General features: G+C 42.9%; 5 protein-coding genes across 5 annotated transcripts; 2 read left to right on the top strand and 3 right to left on the bottom strand.

Moving 5' to 3' along the window:
- Positions 1-5: 5 nt before the first annotated feature.
- On the bottom strand, positions 6-1,590 carry LOC129588777 (uncharacterized). Its single transcript, XM_055483152.1, has 2 exons — positions 1,267-1,590; positions 6-748 (listed from the first exon to the last, which is right to left on the bottom strand). The coding sequence occupies exons 1-2, from the start codon at positions 1,343-1,345 to the stop codon at positions 204-206; spliced, it is 624 nt and encodes a 207-aa protein (XP_055339127.1). The 5' UTR covers positions 1,346-1,590; the 3' UTR covers positions 6-203.
- A 5,679-nt stretch (positions 1,591-7,269) lies between these two features.
- On the bottom strand, positions 7,270-11,567 carry LOC129588727 (uncharacterized). Its single transcript, XM_055483084.1, has 6 exons — positions 10,718-11,567; positions 10,041-10,212; positions 9,357-9,601; positions 8,655-8,813; positions 8,319-8,468; positions 7,270-7,700 (listed from the first exon to the last, which is right to left on the bottom strand). Exons 1-6 carry the CDS (start codon positions 10,803-10,805, stop codon positions 7,495-7,497), a joined length of 1,020 nt encoding a protein of 339 aa, XP_055339059.1. The 5' UTR covers positions 10,806-11,567; the 3' UTR covers positions 7,270-7,494.
- Positions 11,568-11,852: 285 nt separating this feature from the next.
- LOC129588844 (uncharacterized) lies at positions 11,853-14,242 on the top strand. Its single transcript, XM_055483242.1, has 2 exons — positions 11,853-12,064; positions 13,194-14,242. The coding sequence occupies exons 1-2, from the start codon at positions 11,977-11,979 to the stop codon at positions 14,039-14,041; spliced, it is 936 nt and encodes a 311-aa protein (XP_055339217.1). The 5' UTR covers positions 11,853-11,976; the 3' UTR covers positions 14,042-14,242.
- A 711-nt stretch (positions 14,243-14,953) lies between these two features.
- On the bottom strand, positions 14,954-18,449 carry LOC129588828 (uncharacterized). The gene is made up of 4 exons (XM_055483221.1): positions 17,441-18,449; positions 17,208-17,301; positions 15,974-16,708; positions 14,954-15,543 (listed from the first exon to the last, which is right to left on the bottom strand). Exons 1-4 carry the CDS (start codon positions 18,033-18,035, stop codon positions 15,420-15,422), a joined length of 1,548 nt encoding a protein of 515 aa, XP_055339196.1. The 5' UTR covers positions 18,036-18,449; the 3' UTR covers positions 14,954-15,419.
- Positions 18,450-19,934: 1,485 nt separating this feature from the next.
- LOC129588854 (uncharacterized) lies at positions 19,935-21,472 on the top strand. The gene is made up of 2 exons (XM_055483251.1): positions 19,935-20,069; positions 20,637-21,472. Exons 1-2 carry the CDS (start codon positions 19,982-19,984, stop codon positions 21,464-21,466), a joined length of 918 nt encoding a protein of 305 aa, XP_055339226.1. The 5' UTR covers positions 19,935-19,981; the 3' UTR covers positions 21,467-21,472.
- The last annotated feature ends 1,020 nt before the right edge of the window (positions 21,473-22,492 follow it).

Below are 22,492 nucleotides of genomic sequence, written 5' to 3'. Positions count from 1 at the left end.
CATACTGCAGTAACCGCAAGTTGCGCGAAACGAGGACGTTTGGCTCCATGTACGGAGATCATAGAATACAATTACCATAAAGCAGTATCAGTACGAGCACAAAAATTAATTCTGCGCGTGCATTTCTGAAAGATAAAAGCTTCAACTAAGGGATTCAGGAAGCATACAAAGGCATTATGTATCTGGTATCTTCCCTAACAACTTCATGTTACTGTCAACAAATGCACAAGAGTGTACAGCTGAAACACCACCGAAAAGATCTTTGCTACGGTGCAAAAGCGCAGGGTCCCCGGGGAGCTCCTGCAGAACGCGCAGCCATTATCCGGTCCGGGTCGCTGCGCGAAGAACTCCGCAACCGTGCATTCCCATAGAAAAATTATGGGTACTATAACGTATATAGAAAGAATGAAGTTGTTCCACGGTAACGCCACCCCGGCCGAGTCCGTCGCCGGGGCCGTGTGACTGGCATTGGTGACGTTAGTTGCTGTGACATTCGCGATGTGAGGAACCTCCACTGGGCGCAGCAGGTACGCCGTGGTACGCTGCAAGAGGACGGCAATCCACACGGCCAACAGCCGACACATCCAGCGCTTAATACGTTGTGCGGTGGGCGTGGCATGCTCCGCGCACAGTTTGCCGAATAAGCCGGTAACGTTCCCAAGGTAGACACTGGCATTGACGTTCAGCGAGAACGAGACGAACAGATTAATGGGACAACCAGGCGGCTGGGGAGTATTCCAAATGAAGTCTACAACAGTTGGTATACAGCCACAATATACGTTAAAATGGCCTTTGTTTACACGCTTTGCAGAAGTCGCTCTACTGTATATGGCTTTTCATTACGTACTGTTATTAACGTATTATCTAAGTAATCTAACTACAATAGCCGAGCTCCATTAACGAAGATATTTTACGATTAATAGCAACGGACTGTCGCTATTATGCAGCTGCGCCGTGACGTTTAGGGTTTAGGGAGCGATCTACAACGAACCTCTACATAAATTCCCCCACGAAATATAGCTCCCACCCCATAAAGTTTAAATGTTTTTAGATTTAGCCCGATATCTAGCAGAGCACTATAGAGTTCAAATTAGTACGCCCTGACGATTTTTGAGCCCAAATCTTCACGTATGTTAATGGGCTAACTGGATCTCGTTGCTGTCTTTACAGTAAGATGTATACCATTTTCCGATACTTCGTACACATATCTATATAAATTTTAGCCCAAAATAGTACAAAACAGTGCTTTGATTGCCAGGAACTTACCAGGGAGACTTAAGAGCAGGGCCGCGCAACCCAACAAGTTCAGGATAGAGTTATAGAGAAATAAAAGCATGACATCCATGCTGCTGCATGGCTAAATACACACCAGGAAAGCCATAGCCGACATAATTTAAACAATATTATTACCCAAATCAATTTGCAGAGGAAGCTGTGTGTAACTGTGATGCTACATATTATGTAATTTTTACAGGAAAAGAAAGAGAAATTACCATAATATGATTGCAGCAAGGAATGTTTTCCGTTGCTGGCAATGGCGTAGCGCAATGCAGGCAAAGATGTCTGTGAAACTGTATGTGTGAGAACGTCAGCCGGAAAGTTGGCGTACCAGTTGATCGATCATCAAGATGTAGATACCCTACAGAGCTATCGGCAGCTACCATGCCTGCAGAATGCAGATGCGGTAAAGCATGTTGTACCGGCACCTACTCGTAGTTTACGTAATTACGTGCTATGTACATGATACATAAGATAAATGCGCGTGTTTACATGAATCTACTACTTTGTAACGTCTATTGCGAGTCTGTTACTTTGTATTTCACAGCTAAATTTCATTATGCTGTACATCTTATCCACCGCGTCAAACCTGCTCGCAATGATCTGCTTACGAGCAGAGAACTACGAGTAGCCGAATAAAGGGATCGCAAAGTACGGCGGTGTTTTTTTGTCCCTCATGGCTTCCCTCGGAAATCGATTAACTAATAATTTTATGCTAATGGTGCTGACAACTGATTATTGCTTTCCTGACATCTCATTAGAAACTTTGACTGGCTAATTTTTGACAATGTGCCCCGTTGCACAGCTCCTAAAACAGAGAATTGTGCGGGAAATCTTCCTTGTGTTCAGTTCAGTGTTCTGTATCAGTAAGAGACGATAGACGAAGCGGAAATGTATTATGTACTGAAGTGATGTTACTGGTGTGCTGTAGTTGTGAACTCTAATGTTGATGACACACCTTATTTTGAACCAAAAATTGTTTTTTGCATATAAACTATCATAGATAATAAATTACTTTTTTGCAACACATGTGCATCTCCGCTAAGCAGCAAAATTCATTTCCTGTCCGTTCACTGCACCGTAAAGCGGTGAGTTTAAAGGTTTTAACAAAGATACTGCGAAATTTTTGTGAAACTATTTGTGTGCGACATGTTCTCACCTCAACAAAAGCGGCTGAACAGTGTTTACTACCGCCCTGCATTGAATAAGCACTATTTTCAGTTCTGGGATTTCTACTTGGGTAAATTAGCGGTTAACAAAATATTTACGATAACTGGAACTGCAAAAATTTTGAATTGAATAAATTGTAGCCACAACTTTTGCCCATCCAGTGGCTTTTTGGAACGTAAACAAGAGTGGTGGAGGGCAAATTCGTACCCGAACTTCCTGATGTTCATTTTACTTCTTCACCCAACTTTTTATATGTTGTATACAATGTGGTACTTATGATCGCTGCCTTATTACACAAAATGAAGAGAAACTGATGTAATGAAGCTGTTTAACCCAGGAAAACCGGGTACTAGAAGGGATGGCACTACAGTTTTGAAAATTGGCAGTCTGGAACAGAAAAATTCAATTAAGAGAAAAATAATTTTTTTGAATTTTTAGCGACCATAGGTCAAGCAGGAGATGACCATGTCGGCCTAACACGCATGGTAACCATGTTGCGCCGACATGTTATCCATTGTCGTTTATAACAACTGATAAAAAAATCGCATAGAATATGTCAATAGCTCAAACGAAAGATCTCAACGAGGACTTCACTACAAGTGCATCGTGATGGTCATTGGGATGACCAGTGGTCAGAAAAATTTAAAAAACGAAAAATCACTGAAATGCACCATTACATAAGTGGTAGTTGGATATTTCGCAACAGTTGGTCACTTCTGCTTATGTTTGGGACAACTAGTCATCGACCCTAATGTATATCGTAGTTTGAGTAACATGTGCGCAGTGCAGTGAAAGCAATGCTATATCCGGCTATACGACTTAACTGGATAGCAGAGATAAAGAGCCGGGCTGGTTCCTGAAAATGACCACCATCGTTAATATACCGTTGTTCAATTCTTCAAAGTGTTCTACAAGTGACCAATTGTTGAAAAATACGGGAATTTAGCACATGTGGACGTTAAACCATTAAACTTAAACTTAACATCGAGGCCAGTAAAGTTCTGCCAAGCCTGTTATATAAACTTGCGTCAGCACATGTACAAAACAACAAATTTCGGTATTTAGAAAAGAAAACAAGACTTCTAAGTTACTTCAAATCTGCGTTATATTCTCAGCGTCGCACAAATTGATTTCTACAAGTTACAAGGCATGCCGTATGAGGGCTCATGGACCGGAAGGTCAAAATGTGTGCTTGATGCAAGGGCACAAGCGTCACTAGCCGAGTATTAACGCGAGATACATAACTTTTACCGGACCTCTCACTCACTGCTACTGTTTAATTAAGATAAAATTTGCAAAGAATATACGAATTGTTTGATGAACAATGGAGTAGCCAGCTCGAAGGACGAGGCATTTTGCCAATAATAGCACTCCGCACACAAGCAAATGCACTGTACAGCCAATATAATAGCCGTTCACGCAACTATTCCGATCCGACGTTCAGTCGTTTATGCGGTTATGTTGTAGATAGTACGGGTCATAGCCATTTCGGAGATACCGAGGGCAGTCATTACAAAACTGTTCTGCATTTTTTTTACATTCATTTTAATGGCGTTTAGTCAAAAACTACAGTTTTCAGGTATCCGGTCTGTGCTGACCAGTGGTCACTTCGTTGACCATTATGGTCCAGTCAGTTTTTTACGATTTATTGGCAATAGCCGCCCAAATAACAAAAAATGCACGCGCTGACACCCTACGTAATCGTTAGAATTTAAACATTAAAACAACAACCAAATTCCCGGTCCTCCCTCGGGTTAAAAGGTAACGTGCTCAAAACAGCCGTAGCAGGTCCAGTCAGTTAATACAACAATTTATGGGCTTTCTTTTGATTGTTTATTGTACCGTGTACGATGCTTCTATCAATGGATATGAATTTTTGAAGAATAATAATTATTTAGTACCGTGTCCAACCGTGTCAAAACCGACATGGTATTTTCAGTTGACCAGCACTGACCAGTGAACGTTTTTTCTCTAAACTACGCTTCAATTTTGCATAGAGCTTAGCAGTTACTTCTTTCATAATTTTTCTGGGAATTATCTGATGTGGAGTTGGCTGTAAAGGGAAGCAGGACCTCAGAGAACTCCGTTTGGTCAGTTTTGACCATGTTTGGCCACTCCGTGGACCTTACGGACATGAGGGAGTTAAAGGTTATACATTGCAAACTGTAGTCTAACATCTGTTCTTTGAAACAAAAGCATTAAAACCAACCTATGACCATAGTTACGAATAAGAGAGAAGAAGTCCTCCACCATGTCGGTCTAACACGCATAGTGTGGAACGGGTTAATGAGAAAATTTGCGGGATTTCGTCAAATGACGTTACAACTGAGCGGTTGCAGCTCCAAACAAATGGCAGACGTGCTTCCAAGTGGTCGGGATCTTTCAGGCTTTTGCTGATTCTTTGTCTCGTCTACCACAATCACTGTAGGCACACGTCGTGGAAAACTTTTGGAATAGCAAAGAATAGGTTACAGATTGAAAACTGCAAAGCCGGTAACTGCAAAATGATGCAATACTTCATTCCAGAATCCAGGCTATCCTTAGCTTTTCACAGCTGTCGATGTCGATACGTACACGGCGGCTCCCGAAATGATAGCTGTTTAATTTCTAGCATGTGTAAGTCTACACCATAAACGGTTTGCCTCTCTACCGAGCCAAAATAAACATTCCCTGCCAGCATATTTGTTCATATCAGCTGACGTTCCAGCCAATCCCAGGAAAATCATTTTCCATATACCTGATGTTTTATCTTAATTTTTGCATTTCCACCTAGTGTGTTGTAACGTGTCCTAACCAGGCTATCCGTAAAAATAGCGGCCATAGATTCACTAATCATAATGCTGCTTCAGTGGGTAAACGGTGTTTTGGAACGCATTGGCCGCTCCCGATCTAAGTCGCATATTGGAGCTTGTCTAATCAGCATGTTTAGAAAGAGATGGCTGTACAGCCTGTACTGCTTTTGCGTGGTGTTCTGTTGTATGTTGTTCACAGCGTGCGGGATAGTGTGAATTTATGCAGAAGGTCGTATTTTGCATTTGTGACACTGGCGTTTAAAATAGCGCTTTTCTTAATGCCCTGCTTCTTGATGGTTTTATCCATGTTTTCGATGGTACGATTAGGAGATACCGGCGAGAGATTTGAACGCGCGCTTTCGCTTCCAAAAGGCGCATTTGGCACCCTTGCACGAAAAAGGTGCGGGCTGGTCGTGGTGTTAGCCGTCCTTCTCGCCGGTGGCGAATGCATGGTAGCACTTATTACATCAGAAGATTCTGTAGACTGGTTATATGATGACGCAGCGTACTATGGCGTGCCATTTACAACATTAGCATTTAACGTAACGATCGTTCAGTTTATAACTTTGATATACAACATCATTCAGTATGCCTCGTGTCTTTTTGTTACGGTAGCATTTGCTGCCGCCATCGGACCCGTTGCGATTAAAATGCGACGGATAGCGCAAGAGTTTTCAACTACCACTGAAAATTCTGTTCTCGGCATATCCCACGGTAAAGAAATTTACGAGTACAATCCGTGTGCGGATTATGATGATATCATTCGGTTCATGATTAAATTTAGCAATCTCATGATCTTTCCGGTTTTCTTGTTGTGTATTTATGCTGTATGCGCTGCTGTATTCATTATTCTTCATATATCAAAACGGATCAATAGATCCATCGGATTTACTGTTTCCCGCGACGGTGCTAATTTGCTACATCACCGTTTTTGTTATCTGCAGTTTTTTCCTTTAGGTAATCCTATGCGTAATAATAATTTTAGGTGTTTGTATTTAGAATTTCATTCATTTCTTCTGTGAGGTGTATCTGCCATACCATAATTAAGTATCATAAAGCGCTTACTCTGATAAATGCAGCAATCAGAAAAATAGGGAAAGGTCAGGGCCACACCGACCGTCTGACTACGCAGTGCAGCGAATCCCCCATCCACTACTCATTGAGGTTGACTAGGCAAATACTTACAACTTACAAGAATATGCTGGCAGTGGCAGTGCAAAACGATTACTTCCATACGTATTTCCAACTGCCACCAAAACGACAATCAGTGCCAATACAGTATCTGTACATGGCCACTATTATTTTTATGATAACTACCAGTTCTTCAGATCCCAGAATGCATCCTTATTAGTTATTACGTGTAAATCGGCTAGTATGGGGTGAGTATCAGTATTCTTACAGTTTAATGTATAAAGCGTTTGTAAAATGGCTCTGGCACGGCAAATTCGTTATCAGATCTCTGTCACCGAAACAAATATAGCAACGAGATCATAATACTTAATTACTGTATTATGCAAAATTTAATCATTTTGATGAGCGTATTAGTGTGTATGTATATCTGCACTGGCTGTTGCCGCTTAGAACATGCATACAATATTTTCTGTCCCACATTTCGCAATGTTTTATTCAGTTTCAGACAGTGCAGAATATCAAGTTGAGGTTTATTGGTCGTCCACGCCGATCGCACGCACGGAAACAGGATTTCTCTGCTTCACCAAAACCATATCTAAAAGCACCGGAATTGGCCTTTTTTCTGCTTTTTTTCGGAAAATCACCGTTTTCTGAACACCAGTACCTTTTGTTTTCAGCTAAAGCCATAACGCTATTTTTGCACAATACAACTATGGCGGATGTACAACTCAGCATATACCGTCTGCAAAGGCCTAATAGCTTAGCAGAGATACTTGTTTGACACTCAAATACGCCAGCGGTCAATGGTGATGAACACGAAAACAGGGAAATAAGTTATCGTGCAACGCCCACAACCATGATGGAAATATTAGCTGGGCTGTGTATACAAATTATGCAATTCTGTGAGTTCGCAGTGAGTTTATTCCCGCAACTGAAATATAAACATTAAATACTAACAAAATACAGATTCAGTGCACCCTTTTTCCATGAAAGGTTCGCCTCTTGGCTCAACATGGCAACTTGATAATACACAGAATACGGAAAGACAGCAATCTAACAAGGCAACGAAACAGGGTCAGCATAACCGCTGACAAGAGGCTGACTACAAGATTTATGTAACAACTTAGAATTTGTCGGGAGTGCTGCCGCTGGGATCCCACAGCGGATTAGAATCCCCGTTACGGTCACCGCCTACCGGCCTCCGGTATGGCCCAATAAAGGGGAGAGGCTTGCCGGCCAGCCGCATAATGAAGATGGTCAGGAAGACGCTGAGCAGAACGCCGATAACGAGCAGCAGGAAGATGGCCGCTATGCTCAGGCTTTTCAGCTCTATATAAGAAACACCGGCATTAATTCGCGTAATAGGTAAATTATTAAAAATCATCTGTACTTGCTAATAAAATCACCGTAATTACTACTGCACCGATTAAAGACATTTATAAAATAAAATCTGTGTAGAAATTAATATCTTTTTGGATAACCCGCTGCAGAATATGCAAAACTAAAATTTTAAGTAACCTAAAATAGCTGATTATGTGGCTAGATCGGGAGAGATGGCAAAATGCATGCGATGCGACCTCTTAAAGCCATCATCACTTAGCCATGCAACGTTCTCTGACGTTCTCGAAATCTGAACAAATTGTCGCTTAACCAAAAATAATGTTACTTGGTATAACGACTGAAGTTTCTAAAATTTTCAAGTAGTTCGAAATTTAAATTCTGGTGAAAATTAATATGCTGTATTTTTTATATCACTTTTAATTCTTTTATTTGTTCTACTGTATTATTTTGATATTTTTACCGATAGCCTTTTGTGTCTGTAGTAAATTTTATTTTTTATTATATGCATATTTTTCATTCATTTTATTCAATTTTTTATAAGTGTTTTCGTAAATTTTTCGTTTTTTTATAGCAACCAACAAGTTATTACTCGATTGTACTGCGTACCATCGAACGACCGGTCAATATGGGCCTCCTGCGGTGATCCGTAATACGAGCGCGTAGTCTGGTCGCCGTCGCGTCTAGGCGCATCGGTAGTGGTATACGATGAACCGGTATAGCCGCCTCGTCGCGTTGTACCCAGTCGCGTACTGGAACCTAATACAGATCAGTCACCGATTAAGCAACACATTCTTCAAAACACCCTACACTTTAAACTGTAGTGCTTGATAGTCATCAGCAATTATCTGTGGTTATATAACAATTATATGAAAATGATCGTGTTTACGGGGTAATTGGCAGGGTGATACGGGAGTGTGTTCTATGAAAATAAGGGAGACGTACTGCATGTCTGTTGGCGGAAAGCGCGGTTGGAGATGCCGGTGGTGGGATAGTAGGCCACCGGGCAGTTCAGCCGGTCGTCGCTGCTGTCCACGCAGATGATGTCACTGTGGATGTAACCTTTCAGGGCGCGGCAGTAGGTTTCGCTCGGTCCGGTCACATCTGCAATACCACGAAAAAATATTCGTTAACAGCCGTTAAGAAAACCTAAGAAAGTTCTTTATTAGAATACCGATCGAAAATAATGGAATCTTCTTACAAATTTAATACGGTTCTAACTGATTCCTTAAAAGCAACAATTTATACCTTAGCAAAATTAATACTTTATTAATTATTACGCAGTACTTCACTGTATTTAAATTACTTTTTTAAATTATGTGTATAATGATTATGTCGCACATTTCCACTAACTCTTGGCACGATAAAATAAATCACATTTTATTTTACAAAAATAATAGAATAAACAAGTTTGAAAATTCGCTAGATTTAGTGAAAAGGGTTAAAAAGAGTACGTGTTGGCTGTTTAGACTGGACTCTGTTTGTCATCAGTTATATACATTGTTTTCAGCTTTTAAATAATACTTAAAATTTTTTATAATAATTAGAAAAACGTTTTATAAACGTACGTACGTATGTTTTATAAACAATAAACGTACGTAAACGTACGAAGACTTATTAATTTTTAGCTGTTTTATAAGCGCGTACTTTTAACGATGGTATAATCGAAGACCACTTCGTGCGAGTAGTTGCGGGCCGTTTTCGGTTCAATGTACAGGTTGAAGGTGAGACGCTGTTTGTTGCTGTACGATGTCAACAGCTGCGCCACCGAATTCGGCTCACGGCTGCGCGGGCTGGAACCACCTGGGATTCGCTTAATAAGGGTACCGCGGCTGCCGGTCTGCACATTCTCGTACACCTCCAGGAAATCCTCCATGGCCAAATCCGAACGCCTAATTCAAAAGAAATCCTCATTGAAAATGTACGTGAAGTACACGTTAGTAAATTTTGCATCAACAAAAATAGTAAAAAAATAAAAAAATAAATATTATTTGTATTTATGTGGCCAAAAAAATTATGAGATGTGAAAAAAACTGGGAATAAACTGGGAATAATCTATACAATAATGCCCGTAAATTACATATTGTGTTTTCATTCTAAAATAAGATGCATATTCGAAAAACAGTGTCATTTTGACCTGTTACACAAATAATTTTTTTTAATTAGGCGGTACTAACGGCGACTGCGGCTGTCTGTGCGTCGCTAAAATCTCGATTTGCACTCTGCTTTACTGGACAAGATCGCACTTTGATTAAGCACCAGTGTGGACGTCATCGACCGCTGTTTGCGGATAGAAAGTATCGCAAAATTAATGGAAGTACGAGTACTTACGGTATGTTAAAGTAGACGGCATGCGGCGTCGAGCAGTAACTGGTCTGTACACTGACCGAGCAGTTCTCCAGCGGCACAATCCAAAAGTGCAGCTTTCCCGCTCGTCCGCTGGAACTGTCGCTGTCGGGACAGGTTAGGTAGACCGTCTGATCGCAGTACTGCTCCATCCGGACTACAACAAATTATGCCAATAATTTTAATAATTAAATTTTTAACAAATCCGATTAGTTGTAAGTTCAAAATTTACAAGGTAAATTAGAGTAAATTTTTAACTTAATTCGATGATTTAATAATTTTGTGGTAGACATTTTCTAGCGTTACACAACCATTAACAACTCGATTTTGTTCATAAAGTAAATATTTATACTGGAGTTCAAAATCATACTTAAAGACAAATGATAGGATCAGACAGATCAGCGTTAATGAATTCAAACTGAATTCCTACTGATTATTAAGAAAGCGTGACTATTATTCATTTATTCAAATTATCATCTACCAATAATAACTGGTTAAAGTTATTATCAGACGGATTCAAAAATTATTATTTGTATTTTGGAATTATATGCTTTCATTCACCATAAAATTGCTTGGAATTATTATACACAAAAACTGACAAAGAAAGCAAATTTTTTAAAATAAAATAAACGAAATTATATTTAATAAAATATGGCACTCACTTTCGGGATATTCGTAGTATAAAGCTCCATGGACACAAGCCGCAAGAAACACAGAAGAGAGAAACAATCGAACAATTCTTAATTCCATGTTGAAAATTTTCCTTCAGTTGCGCACCAAACCAGACTGACAACAAAATGTCTCACCGCGAGAATATCTCCACTTTAAAAATACAAATCACTGCAATCTCTGTTCAACCGCTGTTTACATCCAGAACGCGCCTTCAACGTCCGGCAAAATAAAGTCAAGAACACCAAAACGCAAAAACTATGGACCGTTCGCTCCACTTCCACACGGCATAAATATGTCCGTCGAACAACGCAAACAACAACTCTGTTTTGACTCACGAAGACTTCGAAGTGAAACACACGCACTGCAGCCAGTCAGCGCTTTAAGCTGGAATTCCTACGAGGATGCACGGAAACGCGCGCCAGTCAATTTCACGTTAACGCTGACAGCATAGGCGATGTGCAGCAGTGATAAGCGGTGTTTTTCAGCGTCGCGCTGACAACGAACAGTAGTGCCTGCTGATCGCTGGCTGCTGATTACGCGGCGGTGATCAAGGTTATATTTCTGTGGTTAAAAAGCCGGTATCATGTGTGGGGATCTTACCACAATTCCAGCATCGGCCACACCTTAGTTGGACGAACACCGAAGAACGACGTGGAAAACGGGCAGTGGCTTAACAGTGACGCATGACCTTAACGGTTCCGGAAACCGGTGGGGTGTTGTAGCGTCAGTGTGACGAAAGTAGCGACTGTTCGCGAAAATTCTGTTAGATGAGCAGAAAAATGTCACACAATGGGCAGGATCGCGTTGTCTGGAGTACTAAGGTCGTTTCAACAAGAAAATATTAACCAGGTGTCACAACGGATTTGTTGGAGGCCGGTTGCGAAATACTTGTCTGCTGTAGCAAAATCAGACTGCGTTGTATCGTAGACTTGATTAATGGAAACAGCGTATGAGCACATGATGTAGCATAGTTGACATGGCAACTAATACAGTTCGATTTACGCGGTTCGAAAATTGGCAGTCTAACAAACATAATACAGCTTCTTATTATGTTCTGTTGTACTGAATGTTATTAAAATTAATTATAATTTCTGTAGTCAATCGGAAACGTGACAGTGTGAATCACATACGCTGTGTATATAGACCGATTTTAATACAGGGCTTCGCGGCACTTTGCCTACTAAGCTCGACTTTTAACGTATAATTATTTTCGGTGAAAATTTCGTTGCCCTTGCGACTTCGCAGCAGCATGAGTCATGTGTCTTCAATGCTCGTTATGTGCTGTTTTTGTTTAAGCAAAACATGTCCGGTTAACAAAGGACTCAATCGTCAGTCAAGTGAGTTCTTAAGCGCCGATACCAATGCGCAGCGGTATTTCTTTTACAGCGGCTATTTAATTTCCAAAATTTGGGAATCAACAACAATAACAACTAGGTCATCATCTGCAACTGCAACCGTACATTACCACAACATCCAGATATTGAACATTCAGACGGTGAAAACGCTATGGGAAAGATGCGGCCGGGAGCGTCCAGCCTGAACACTTTCGCCGTGAGATCTCTCCACCTAATTTTTTCGAGCCTTTGCACAATGCCACAATGACAAAAGCATCGTTTTAATAATTATGCGTGTTTCCGGTATACAAACAGTGGAACACAGCAAGAATTTTCGACTAAGTTTGTTCAATCAGTTCACAACTGCGGTTAACACCCGCTTGTAGCTGCCAGAAAGGTTTACGGGTTAAAGGCTTCCGATCAAAGGCGCCGCGTAAACTTTTCTGCCGGACTGCTGGCGGCATCCATTGATCCGACAATGACACCACTATGGCCATTCAGAGCCACTGTGCTTTGGTGTTCCAACCAGTGGCAGAACTAGATCGTTAATTAATTCTAGAAAAGTAGTGACTCTCAGCATTCAGACTGGACGAAGAACAACATTCTAAGGAAACCCGCCAACTACCGCGAAAGTGGCTCAGGTCAACACAAACGCGAAAAAATTCTTGACAGTACAGTCTGTTGGGTGAGGGCAATAAATTATGCCGGCACATGGTGCGGCAGAAAGGTTTACGTCACTTTACGCTACGTAAACCTTTTCCATTGATACGTAAACATCTTCCCTTGGCAGCGTAAGCCTTTCTGCCGGCGGCACCTTTGATATGTAAACCTTTTTCATTGACAGCGCAAATCTTTTTTCCGGCTACACGCGCTTTAGCATTGCGACACCGTTTAACTGGGAATTCGGACATCGGTAAAATGAGAACCGTGAGAATATTTGTATAAAGCCAGGTTTAGATTCTCTCTAGTGTTCATTCTCGCTAGAAATTTTGGAAACCGCAAAGTTCTCAGAGAGTTCGTCCATGATCGCTTCATAATTTTGTACAGAGAACTATCTTATGTTAGTGCGAACTGCGGTTTTCTGTACCAGTCAAAGTTCCGCCTTTCCGGTACTGCGCGTTTTTCATTGCAGTTCTGAAAACGCTGGACGAAGCTACCCAAGGGAACATAACCGATACGATATCGTTGAACAAGTTGTTTAACCTAACCTCCAGCCACGAACCCAGTCCTGATGACATCATTATCAGAGCTGCATTGTGGACCACCGTCGAGCTGCGCTGCCCCGCCGGGGACGACTACCCAGCCCCGACGCAAGATCCGCCATACAAGTTCAACGGTGTGCTGCAATCTCCCAACACGACCAACTTGGAAGACGACCGGAATGTGATGTGGAATATCTGCCTACGCCCGCGACCCCAGTGTGGGGAACTGATCCAGGTTTACACACCGGTAGCCTACACCCCGATGACTCCCGGAGACCGCTTCTACACCATCACCCTTTTCAACTTCTCGCAGACGCACAGCGGCGTGTATGAGTGTCTGCAGTATAACGGCACTCAGCTGGTGACCACCCGGAGGTACCGCGTTAGTCCCCGCATGGCGCGGGAGACGCTGTTCGATCCGCCCATGTCCAATATGACCGTCACCGTCGGGGAGGAGGTCAAGTTGCGCTGTTATGTGAAATTCGACGCTGTGCCGCATCCGTTTGGGGAGCGGTTTCTGTTGCGCCGCGAGGAGTATTTGATTTACGCGTCTGACCATGGTCCGTTTCGCAACGGGGTGGGGTCGCGATACGGCGCGGACACGTGGTATTCAATCTTTGACGATGGTTGTAAATGTGGCCTGCAACTTCGCATCAGCAACGTCAACCGACGCGATGCTGGACGATACCAGTGCTGGTTCCGTGTCGATGATCTCTTTGATGAATGGTTTGTGCAGGAGTTCTATCTGAACGTTGAGCAAAAGGGCACGGACCGATGACTATCCCTATTTCTGCCTTTGCCTTGCGAGGAACTACACAAGCTACTCTCACTGTTTTTTTTTTGTGGTGTTGCCATAGCATCGTCACCGTACAGCCGGTGTTCATCGCGATGATGACAGAAATTTTTGCGTGATGTGGTGCTCCTTGAACAGCAATGCGAACCTCCACTGTTTTTTATTGGTTGCGGCCTAACAAAACTCATAAATAATAATAACACATCCCTATTAAAAGTTTTTGTGTCAATGATAGTATTTTCAGCACTTTTTTTCGAACGTTTGGTGACACGTGATACGTGCGATTCACAATACCCCTTAAATTGTTGCGTTTTTATCCTGTAAGACACAATTTTGTCTGCTAACCGCCATTTTTATTCTTTCCAGGCATTTTTTGTCCTAGTACAAATATGTACTTTTTAACCGGGAAAATAGTGACCATAAAATTATTATTAATTTTTTTGTTTAATTAGACGAATGCCGTAAATTGCGTATGTTTCTCAAGTTGTTCAGGATGCAGTCACTAGTATGTAGTACCTAATAGTATTAATTGTATGTGAGTGATGACCTATTGGAAAAGACATCAATAGCTGCACCGTAATTATTCGACGGTAATAATCATTACATCCAGTAAATCTGGAAATACCTATGTAGTCTCAGGTAATATGGTCTGCTTGTGATCCTCAATCTTAAAGTACGAAAATCAGTACTGCTTGCGGGTAAAGGGTTTTGTTAATTACTCGAACAAAGTTGATGACCATTCAGTTCACAACCAAGTGCGATTGTCCTGCTTGTTTTGGGCAACGGTGTTCAGTCGATAAAAATTAACGTGTTGATTATATTTGCCAATGGGATCCATTTAATCCTTTTTAATGCTGTTAGCCGATCTGCTAACAATTCAAACTGGCTGCTAGAAATTCTAACAATTCAAACTAGCTGCTCTTCTCACAAGTCAGCAAAGAAGTGTGCACTGGTATAAGATAATAATTGGTCACACCGTCAATACATAACCACAGAAATACTGCATTTTCTAACAGTTGCTTTGAATCAACTACTGTAGAATTAGATGCCGGATAGGTATATGCCGAAATTGGCGAAATATAATTACAGGCCATATAACTGCCAACCGAGGCCATATAATTACAGAATACTAATAAGAAAACTCATGGAGTCATGGTCGTCATCGTTAGAAACTAAACGAATGAATCATCAATAATAGTATTATTACAAATCAGGATACTCTGGATAAAACGGCTTCCAGGAGGGATATGCCATGTGGATTAGATTAAAATGAGTTACATGCTCCGAAAGGAGCTACGATTCGGTAAAGGTTAACTAGCAGCAACACCATCCAAAACCGCTTGCAGCGAAGTGTCGGCTCCCTTCAGCGTCTGTAGCATGCATTCAGCGCGGCAAAGGTCACCTTGGTCAGCGAGGCAGCCTGCAGTTGACGCAAATCCATCCCTTGCCAGCGCTGTGGAATGTCGTCGGCGCGCAGACAGTTAAACCTATGAAATATCAAATTAATTTTTTAAGACATCACCTCATGATCGTCATTATGCCAAATGCCGATCATCATCCGACGTTAAGAAAACTAAAAGTATTCGTGAAAACTGTTCGATTTATACAAGCTTGCACAGGAGATTAATAAAAATTATCAAGTTTTATAATCACTCGGGAGTACTGACTAAGTACTAATACACATTTTTTAAATGTGGAATAAAGCAACAATACCGTGTTTCCGGTTTCCGGCGCGTAAACTCATATTTCGCGAAATTGTGCGAAATGCGAAAAACGTCGAAGTATACATACTTTCATCGTACTGAACAAAAGTTGTTAATTCACAAAAATTGTGTCCGACATTGTACGAAAAAAATTCATATTCTAATTTTAATCAAAATTTGAAAATTGTATTTAAAAAAATATGACGCGACTTACAGCTGCAGGAACATGCGCATACCGCCCCACTGGCCCGGATAGTCCTTCATCCAACGCGCGTACACTGCCGTAATCTTTTTCCGAACCTCGCGACTAACGGCCGGACACTGTTCATCCACCGCGGCCAGGAACCCCCGCAGCTGGTCCGCGGAGGTCTCTGTGTGCCGAAACTGCAACCGCGGAATGACGACGGGCGAACAGGACGCCCAGTTGCGGCGCATAAACCCGCTCTCCCGGTCGAACACCTCCCACTCGTGACCGCAGTGCATGATATTGACCACCGACCCGATCAGGGCGGCGGACACGTCGTAATCCATCAACACCAGCTGCTCGCACACCGTCAGCACTTCCGACACGTTCAGGCACTGCAGGGCCCCGTTGGGCGGTCCGTGGCAGATGGAGAGAAAAGAGACATTGGGGTCCCGGAGGAAACTGCCGCCCCCGTTCTGGACGAGAAGCCAAGGGAGGCGGAGACCCTGAGCGCTGATCACCGCTTGTATCATCCACAGGCGTTCACCGAGATCCACGCCGTCCGCTCGGAGGGTCAGGGAGCGGGTGGACGGCGACAGGCTGTTGCCAAGTAAGGCCTGGATTTTGTGGTCGCGGTAGGTGTCGTATTCGCCGGGCAGGGAGTCGTTCGCGATGGTAACGTGGCGGTGTGGGCGCACGTCGATCAGGATGTGCTGCTTGAACACGTTCTCCGTAGACTGAAGGCAAGACCACAGCGTGCACACACTAAAAGATCGTTAAAGATCAATAATCGTACATGTTAGTTACAGGACTGAAATTTAAAACCATTTGTGCGGTTTTTAAAATGAAGATAATATAACTTAAACAAATTATTTATGGTAGCTGGATCGAACATTTCCAGCATGTATCCGATGCAGTGTAGAAAATAAAATGTTTACACTCTTTATTCTTGTCAAGACTTTCATAAATCTTTCTGTCGTTTCTTTCAAATATGTCATGTTTCGCTTAAAATAAATCGGTTTTATATCAAGAATTTATAACACGCTAAAATACTAAAAGCAAATTATAAAAAAATTTTAAGAAATATTATAAAAATTATATTATTTTAAAAATAATTAAAAAATATTTAAGAAATTAAGTAAAAATATTTACGAAAGTATTTAAAAAAATATATTTCAAAAAGTATTTAAAAATATTTATTATTCCCATTTAAAAAATATTTTTCCTTTTCAGAAAATTGTTAACGCAGGTCTAACTTTCTTACCGGCGCACTCGCCACTGGGACTCCACATCCAGTTGGGACAGGATAGTCGTGTGCAGTGGAAGGCTGAGGTCGTTGATGGAGACCGGATCCGCTTCTGCAAAATGATGACAAATTCACAGCTGACAAGTTTGCTAACAGGGAAACGTTTGTTTGCGCAGTATACGTCAGAACCTATCATCTGATAAATGTTTCGGTCCTATATTGTACACGTTAAAAGGAAAGTCGGCACTCACCATACAGCACGGGGCTGCAGCGAGGGAACATCAGCCGAAGACGCTGTCCCACCAAGTCCTCCTTCACGTACTCCCGCAGTGCGCTCCGCAAGGAATCGGCGGTCCAGAACAAACTGTGACCCTCCTCATTCCCATGCATCTCGGCGCAAACGAAAACGACCGTGTTTTCGCCCGTCAATCGCGCGAAGACACGGCACCCGATAGCGAAGGTATACCGACCTCCCTGCATCTTCTGATGCCGTCCCGCGCAAGTGAACACCATATCGTCCACACCCTGATCATGGGTCACTGGGCAGCTGGCGTCACAGAGCACTCCACGGCCAGGCTTCAGTTTCAGCTGGCACACCTGGTTAACGTAAATTGCCAGGAAATCCACGGTGGTTAACGCTTGTCCTAGGGGATCGGCGACCTCGTAGCGCCGGAACAGAAACCCGCTGCCGCGACCTGCGAAGCATTCACTGTCGTCCGACGGTAGGGTCGCCACCAGATGATTGCGGTGAACGACATGTACCGATCCGTCGTCCTGCAGGCGGACCATACAGAGCAATCCGTAGTACTTCTCTTCCTTGATGAGGGTGCACGACCGGAAGACCATCGGTTGATCGGCGGCCGTCCGCAGCGCCACCTGCACCGCGGACCCTTCCCAGGCGTTATTCAGGCTGAGAAAATGATGGGGCCAGAGTTGCTGCGCGGGGACCCACTGGGCGGGAACTCAGCTGGCATCGAAGTCCACGAGGAAACGATCGTCCTGGATGTCCCGCACAAATCCCATCCACCACGACTGCTCGGCGTCTCGCTGTAGCAGCACTGTGTTCCCGTGGTGCAGTTCACGAGCATTTTTGAAGAGGTCACGAAAATAACGGGTTGTGGTGTTCATCGTTAGACAGTCGTGCAAGTCTGAAAAGGCGAAAATGCGTCCAGAAAGGCAAAAACCAACAAAATAGAAGCGAAATTACTGGACACCTTCACAAAATTAATGGCAATAAACTTCGTAAAAAAAGTTTGGAAATGTCAGTTTGTTTTAATTCTCTCTGGTGTGCATGAAGAAATTAGAAATGCCAATTTAACCAGTTTCTTGGTAAGCGAGCACATTGCTATAGTCTTCGCTACATGCCACCTTTAAGGTGTTTCCTTTACTACCTCGGACTAATTGCTGATGCCTGTCGTCAATGTTGTTCCGGTATAATTTAATAATTAACTATAAACTTTGTACAGAAGAAGAACTTGGTAAATTTTGTAGAAGAATTGACACAATTTGTCTTTTGTACGCATTTATACAACTTTGTAAGTGGTTTTTGTTAGCTCATTTAACATCGTTCTGATTACTCAGTTTATTAGCATAAGCCAGTCACGTAATCAAATCCTGTAACAAAACACGCAGTTAATTATAATCCCAATATTATTGTTGTCGTGTTAAGTGCTTTTAGACCCTTGAAACTGCAGTAATGACTTGAAAATACATACAAGCGCAAACGGAGGGACATACATGTAGACGCCAGAAAAATTTCTGAGATTCCCTCTCTCGTAACCCTTTGCATATGGGTGTGGCCGCTACTTCTTGGTGTTTCTCCCAGTTTTGTTTTATCTGTACAACAACCACCCTTTCGCTGTAAAGCAGGAGTAAGGTCACAGTCACCGGATCATTCCAGGAAAGAATTAACAAAAAGCAGAAAGGGGCACGACTCACGCAACGGAAAGTGTTGGCATTTTGTCGGGGCACGTGTTGCCCGACAAACCTGCATGTCCTGAAAACCATCTGGCTACGACCTTACACTCCGGCAGCATCGAGTTCACGCTCTGGCAAAACCATCCCGGTGGAAGCCCAGATAGCATTTTCGAATGCAGAATAAAACTTCGAGGGCGAAATTTACTGCGCACGTTTTTCTTTACCAAACTGAGCTCAACGATCACCGCCTGTTACGTACAAGACATGCTGACTGTTTGCAAGCATCTTTGGCATAGCAACTGATGTACGTTGCGACTAGTAGACTACTGTCAAATTGCTGCAGAAATTAAGTAAGTCTAAAAACTAAGAACTCCGCTAAAAATTTTTTATAATGTGAGGGGTGACATGGTACAGCAAAATTGCAGCGAAAGCAAATAACTAAATATGTTAATAAATACAAAGTAGTAAAAATTTGTCTGAATGGGCTATTCCACATAAGTGTGTAGGACGCGACACGTGTGTACACGTATTCACTGTTTATACCGACCCAGTTATGCTAATTTGATGGTAGCAGCTGATGCTACTTGTAATTCGACTCGGGCAAATTATTGCGTTAGCGGTTCGATTTCGTGCCTCCTGGCAAAGATAAATCCGGCGCGATGCGTGAAAGCCGTGCACGACCACAGTATCAATCTCCAGTCGGGTAAAAGGCAGGAAAGTACAGGGATTGCTCTCAGGTGCTTGATTCTCTCCCTTATAATAATAATCGAACACTTCGCGCAAAATCAGCGTGATTTCACTGGAAATAATTTTATTAAATACGGTGAAAAAAGTTTTAAGCGAAATTTTGCCACAGCCTACCGGTACAGAGTAGCATGAGCCAAATCTACTCGTTATTAGCTTTTTGCTGCTTTTGCTTAAGCAAAACCTGCCCGGTTAACAGAGGACTTAATCGCGTATCAAGTAGGTCAACTTTACTGTGTACTGTGTAGCGAATATGCACATCTGGAAGGCTGGAACGATGATGTATTTTAAAATTTCATAATTTAGCATTACATGCCAGTATTAATATATCATGAGGATTTTTCATAACATACCGACTTGGGAAGTACTTACATAATTATAATATATTTAATTGGTATGCAAAATTTAGGTGGACATTACGTTCCGCATACAATTAAGTATATTCGAGCACTTTTCTACTTCGGTAGATGTTTCGGTTGGACACTTTGGTCGGGAACCGGCCACGAAACCAAACAAACACTATTTTATCTTACTCAATTTTGTGTCTGTTTTTGCTGCAGTTGTGAAGTGAACATATCCCTCAACTTAAGTATGCCTTACGTAAATCTTATCAGCCAAATTTCACTAAATTTTCTACCTAAAGTTAACTTGTATTCACTACCCAACTGAAACGATCATACCAGAGGCCGTGGGTCATTAATAAAATGGCAAAATGCGGCATGCGCCAGTTCACGCACTGCGCCGTTTTCGGCTCTTTTCACTAAGGCCTTGAACTTTGCGTTTTAGTTCTGCACCAGCTCGATGTCGCTTCCCAGGGGAATAACTCTGAGCCTATATCGTTGAACCAACTTTTTAATCTGACCACCAGCCACGAACCCAGTCCTGACGACATCATCATCCGGGCTCCATTGTGGACCACCGTCGAGCTGCGCTGCCCCGTCGGGAATGACAACCAAGCCACGGAGCGTTACACGCCGTACAAGTTCAACAGCATACTGCAGCTAACCAACACAAGCAACTTGGAAGAAGGTCGGAATGCGGCGTGGAATCTCTGTCTACGCCCGCGCCCCAAGTGTGGTGAACCGATCCCAATGTACACACCGGTAGCCTACACCCCGATGACTTCCGGCGGCCGCATCTACACCATCACGCTGTTCAACTTCTCGCAGATGCATAGTGGCATCTATGAGTGTTTGCAGTACAACGGCAGTCAACTGATAACCTCTCGGAGGTACCGTGTTAGTCCCCATATGACGCGGGAGGTACTGTTTGATCCTCCCATGTCCAATATGACCGTCACCGTTGGTGACGAAGTAAAGCTGCGTTGCCATGTGAAATTCGACGCCGTGCCGAGTCCTTTTGGTGAGCGGTTTCTGTTTCGCAGCGAGGATTACTTGATCTTTGCGTCCAAGCATGGGCTATTTCGCAACGGCGTGCAGTCGCGAGACGGAGCAGACACGTGGTACTCGGTGTTTGCCGATGGTTGTGAGTGCGGCCTGGAACTTCGAATCACAAAAGTCAGCCGCCGCGATGCCGGACGCTACCAGTGCTGGTTCCGTGTCGATGATCTCTTTGACGAATGGTTTGTGCAGGAGTTCTATCTGAACGTTGGGTAAAAGGTCTTAAATGCATTAATACACAACCTCGAAATTTTACATGCAGTATGAGCCTTGAGGCAGCGCCTTGTGCTTTGAATTACTATGTAGTATGTTCTCTAGATCAGCATAAATTCTGTTGTTCATTGGCGCATAGTACGGGAACGCATACCGCTTGCAGATTGCTAAAGCAATCCACTGCGGTTCTGCATGCCTTTTTCGACCGAAGCGTAGCGAAGGTCCTCTATGTTCAGCGTTCATGAAAAATGTGGTGTCTGTCGGTCACCGCCATCTATTGCACGTGTGCGCGGCGTATTTACTGTGAAATGCACGTATGCGCGCTGGCCGTATATACTCAAGGCGAGTGCAAACGGTGGTGTCTGTCGGTCACCGTCATCTAATGCACATATGCGCGGTCTTTGCGCTGTCAAATGCACGTAGGCGCGCTGGCCGTATATACTCAAGGCGAGTGCAAACGGTGGTGTCTGTCGGTCACCGCCATCTGATGAACATATGCGCGGTATTCCTACTATTAAACTGCATACATAGACGGTCACCTACCGCCATCCAATGCATATTTTTTACGGTCACCACATACTGTGAAACGGACACATGCACGGGCCCAATACTATCAAAAACCAGAAATGCTGGCTGGCCGTATATGCTAGGGCCGCGTGTAAAATGCGGTGTCTGCTGGTCACCATCTCTCTATATAAGGTGTCCAGAGGCGCGGTAGCCGTATCAAAATTCTGTGCTGCCTACTGGCGTTTAGAAGAATGAAATATTTATCTCTTTGATAATTCAAGGTAAGCATTAATTTCTGTATTCCTATCTTAGCACAACACATACTTTGCAGTTTGCATTGTGTTTGTCCATCGGTCACCGCCACCCTACTTAAAAGGGCAAAAGGCGCAGTGTCCATTTGTACTCGAGGCTTGTGTCTACCGTAAAGTGGTTTTTCGGTAACCGATACGACGGTACTCTCTTGCCTTTGCACTATTTGCTGCTTAAAATCATTACCTTCTGAATAATGTAACCGCTCCACGA

This window comes from Paramacrobiotus metropolitanus, unplaced genomic scaffold (genome assembly GCF_019649055.1).
Source record: "Paramacrobiotus metropolitanus isolate TYO unplaced genomic scaffold, Prichtersi_v1.0 Parri_scaffold0000031, whole genome shotgun sequence".
NCBI lineage: Eukaryota > Metazoa > Tardigrada > Eutardigrada > Parachela > Macrobiotidae > Paramacrobiotus > Paramacrobiotus metropolitanus.
Note: the sequence above shows the minus strand (reverse complement) of the source record. Positions and strands in the feature narration are given on the sequence as shown.